Source organism: Plectropomus leopardus, unplaced genomic scaffold (genome assembly GCF_008729295.1).
Source record: "Plectropomus leopardus isolate mb unplaced genomic scaffold, YSFRI_Pleo_2.0 unplaced_scaffold22021, whole genome shotgun sequence".
In the NCBI taxonomy this organism is placed as follows: Eukaryota; Metazoa; Chordata; class Actinopteri; order Perciformes; family Serranidae; genus Plectropomus; species Plectropomus leopardus.
Genome location: NW_024623851.1, coordinates 1 through 4044, shown reverse-complemented (window position 1 = coordinate 4044; position 4044 = coordinate 1). Strand labels below are relative to the sequence as shown.

Below are 4044 nucleotides of genomic sequence, written 5' to 3'. Positions count from 1 at the left end.
TTTATTTATTTATTTATTTTTTATTTTGTTTGTTACCATGCAGAAAAAAAACATGCAAGCTAAATTGTGGATCTTTTCTTTTCTTTTCTTTTCCTTTCTCTTATTTTATTTTACTTTACTAAATATTGTTGTTTCCATGCAAAAACAACATTAAAGCTAAACTGTGGATATTTCATTTAATTTAATTGTATTGTATTGTTACCATGCAGAAACTACATACAAGCTAAATTGTGGATCTTTTCTTTTCCCTTTTTTTTTCTTTTTTTTAAATTTAATTTTATTGTTACCATGTAAAAACAACATGAAAATTAAATTGTGGATCTTTTATTTTATTTTATTTAATATCAGGTATTGTCAGTTGTAAACGTTATGCTGCGATTTGACTCTCGACTCGTTTTTTCGTGCAGACCTTACAGCAACAAGAGTGCAAGCTGCTCTACAGTCGTAAAGAGGGCCAGAGGGCAGAGAACAAAAACAAGAACAGATACAAGAACATTCTGCCTTGTGAGAAAAACCCTGACGGCTCTTTCGCTATGACAACTTTTCACTTTCACCTGAGGGGATTTTTTTTTTTTTAACGTTACTGTTTTTGTTTCTGTTTCTAGTCGACCACACGCGTGTGGTGCTGAATGACAGGGACCCAAATGAGCCCGGCTCTGACTACATCAACGCCAATATCATCATGGTAGTATCTGCTGTCATGGTAAACTCACTTCATCCTCAGGGAAACACACACACACACACACACACACACATACACACATCATGTATTCTGTACTTGATAATATGCAGAAAATGTAGAATTGTGTTAATCAGTTATTCGTGCATGTGTACTCAGTCAGTTTTGGTCCAATGTGTTGTATTTCTGTTCATTTTCAGTATTCGACTGACCGCGTGTGTGTTTGTGTGTGTGTGCAGCCTGAGCTGGACCCAAAATGTAACAGCACAAAGGTGAAGAAGAGCTACATCGCCACTCAGGGCTGTCTGCAGAACACCATCAGTGACTTCTGGAGGATGGTGTTTCAGGAGAACTCGCGAGTCATCGTCATGACCACCAAAGAGGTGGAGAGGGGAAAGGTGAGCACAACAGAGCGCCCAACAGAGCGCCCAACAGAGCGCCCAACAGAGCGCCCAACAGAGCGCACAACAGAGCGCACAACAGAGCGCACGCTGCACTCTGACTTCATCACAATCCACCCAAAACACATAAATGCTGTTTTTATATATATTTCCAGTGCAGCTACAATTTATTAATATCACTTTTTGGTGTCACAAAAGTTACATAAAAATAGCAGACAACACAAATCTAAAAGAAACCTAAAAAATCAACACTACTTTAAGTGTACGCTTTATTGAGAATATTTTCTTTATGTTGATGGCTACTGAAGCTTTTATATCTGTCTCTCTTCAAAGCCGGGTTCCTTTGAGAAAAACAGTGATTTAGCATCGCTGAACACACGAGCTGCTGGTCTACAGCTGCCTCAGTCAGTTGGTGTGTTTGTGTCATTGTGTGACTTTTGGCATTTAAAAGTGTCAGTTCAGATTCCCCTAATTTTAGCCCTTTTGCTGGAGGGATGCAGTGTTGGGTCAACACAAAAAAGTCCCTCTCTGACCAAGCATTGATCCAAATTTGTCTGAGAGAGAGACTGAATAAGCAACAGATACAGAAAAAAGAAGTAACCATCATTACATTTTCACTGGCCTCCACGCTGCTTTCTGCCGGACTGTCTGTGACGTTAAATATGACACAGTAAGAAAACACAGAAAAGACACTTGTCTGTACACAGCTTCAGTCTGCCAGCAATGGAAAAGCAGTCTATCGCCTATTTTTAACATTCAAAAAACCCATGTGCACCTGCTCATTTTTTTTAACGGCTCCAGTACCAGTCCCTCTGATGCTTCTCTAAACTAGGACGCGCGCGTGTGTGTATACAATAAATACAGACAAACAAATACAACTCACACAATGCAAAGAGCAAGCACAACCTCTAGTTAAAATGCAAAACAGAACAATCAAATACATAAAATGTGCAATTATCAATTTATTTTGCAGCAGTCACATTGACTGAAATGCTATTTTCTTGACCTTTTAAAAGTGACTTAAATTCCTCCAAAGTGATCAGCTCAGACAGAAAGGGCGGCAAATTTAAAAAGCATTTTTGAATACAAAAAAAAAAAAGCATTTTTGCCAAGTTCAGTGTGAACCCTGAGGACCGACATCAAGAGAAAACTGTGAGAGCGCAGGCCGTATTGATTCTGGTTTTTACGCATATATGTACACGAATAAGAGGGAACCGGCCTAAGTAGACTGAAATATAAAAAACAACCAGGGTGAGAGCCTGCGGACAGACAGAGGACATGTAGCAGCAGAGTACAGTGGTGTACCCACAGCTGGTAATAAGACGTAAAGCTCAGTGCATCAGAGGAAAACAGCAGCGTCATTATAACAAAGTGAATGTTGTTGTGTCTCTTCAGAGTAAATGTGTGAAGTACTGGCCGGACATGTCGGCTCTGAAGGAGTACGGAGCGATGCGCGTTCGCAACGTCAGAGAGACGGCGGCACACGACTACATCTTAAGAGAACTCAAACTGTCTAAAGTTGGACAGGTAAGTTGTGTTTGTATACATAAAGATGAAACAAGTAGAAGCGTAGAAAATCCCACATTTTGGCAATTTATCCCATCAAATTTGAGGAAATGTCATTTCAGAGGTGAGTTGTAATGAAATCTATCAGTTGTTAACTTGGAGTAAAATACTTTATGTCGGCAGAAGATGTAGTTTTTACTAAACTGTGTTGCTGTTGTTCACCAAAATAACTAAGCAGATTTTTATACATGCAAATACATGCAAGATAAAAAATGTTGATATGCATAATCCTGCACACTCCCAAATCCTGAACCTCCCCCACACTCAATCACAAATGTGTGCAGGTTTGCTGTGACGGTATCCAACGTTTAGTTAAACATGAAAATGTTTGAAAGTTGGTTCATGTTATTTTCTCTGAGGGAAGAGTTTCTCTCTGATTTATGGCTACAAAAAGAAAAGGATGATTTCCCTAAAAAAAGCATTTTGGAAAACTGCGCTCTCCCCTGGTGGCTGAGCGAGTGGCTCTTGTTTTTTTCTGAGCTTGGTGTTGAAAAATGTGTAGATTTTTTTGAGTTTGAGCTGTCAGTTGACTCTAAACTGAATTGTTTTAATTAATTTGACCTCCTCTAGCATGGATTGCAAAGTCAGCAAAATACAAAATTGCCCAAAAATATACTTTGCACGTGTTAAGAATACAGAATATGAATCCGTAAAAATTTCACTGTATTGATTTGAGAAAAAAAATCACAGAACTGCATGAGGATAAATGTTAATTTAAAATGTGTTCAAAGCATTAAGAATCTGTTGAAAGTTGTTTTTTCGTGTTTTTTTAGGGGAACACAGAACGCACAGTTTGGCAGTACCACTTCAGGGCCTGGCCGGACCACGGAGTCCCCACCGACCCCGGCGGCGTCCTCGACTTCCTGGAGGAGGTCAACCTGAAACAGGAGAGCATACTGGACGCTGGGCCTATAGCGGTACACTGCAGGTACACACACACACACACACACACACACACACACACACACACACACACACACACACTGCAAACACTAATAAACCACAGACAATATAAATGGAAACACGTTAACTCAAAGCTTTTCTCTCTCGCTCCTCAGCGCAGGGATCGGGAGGACAGGAACGTTTATAGTGATCGACATCCTGATAGACGTGATCAGGGAAAAAGGTGAGTCCTGTAAACTCTGCGGGTAACAGCCCATTTACACAACAATATGATTATACTGTGAATGTTGTTAATGTTTACTGTGCTGACTTTGCTGCTCAGTTTTTGGAAAATCAAAATTATTTTAGTCAGTATTAAGATCATGTTTATTTATCGTGATTATTCACTGGCTTTGGAAACATGCATTTCTTCAAGTTAATAAAATAAAATAAAATCATCCTGATTATTAATTGCCTTTAGAAACATGTATTTATTAAACTTAAAAAAAATAGATA

General features: G+C 39.0%; 1 protein-coding gene across 1 annotated transcript; it reads left to right on the top strand.

Annotated features, from left to right (window-relative positions):
• Positions 1–411: 411 nt before the first annotated feature.
• LOC121965864 (tyrosine-protein phosphatase non-receptor type 11-like) lies at positions 412–3794 on the top strand (the record flags this gene model as incomplete). The annotated part of the gene is made up of 6 exons (XM_042515980.1): positions 412–504; positions 606–703; positions 919–1077; positions 2476–2607; positions 3420–3574; positions 3705–3794. Coding segments are annotated over exons 2-6 (557 nt in total), but the record flags the coding sequence as incomplete, so codon positions are not given.
• Positions 3795–4044: the final 250 nt, after the last annotated feature.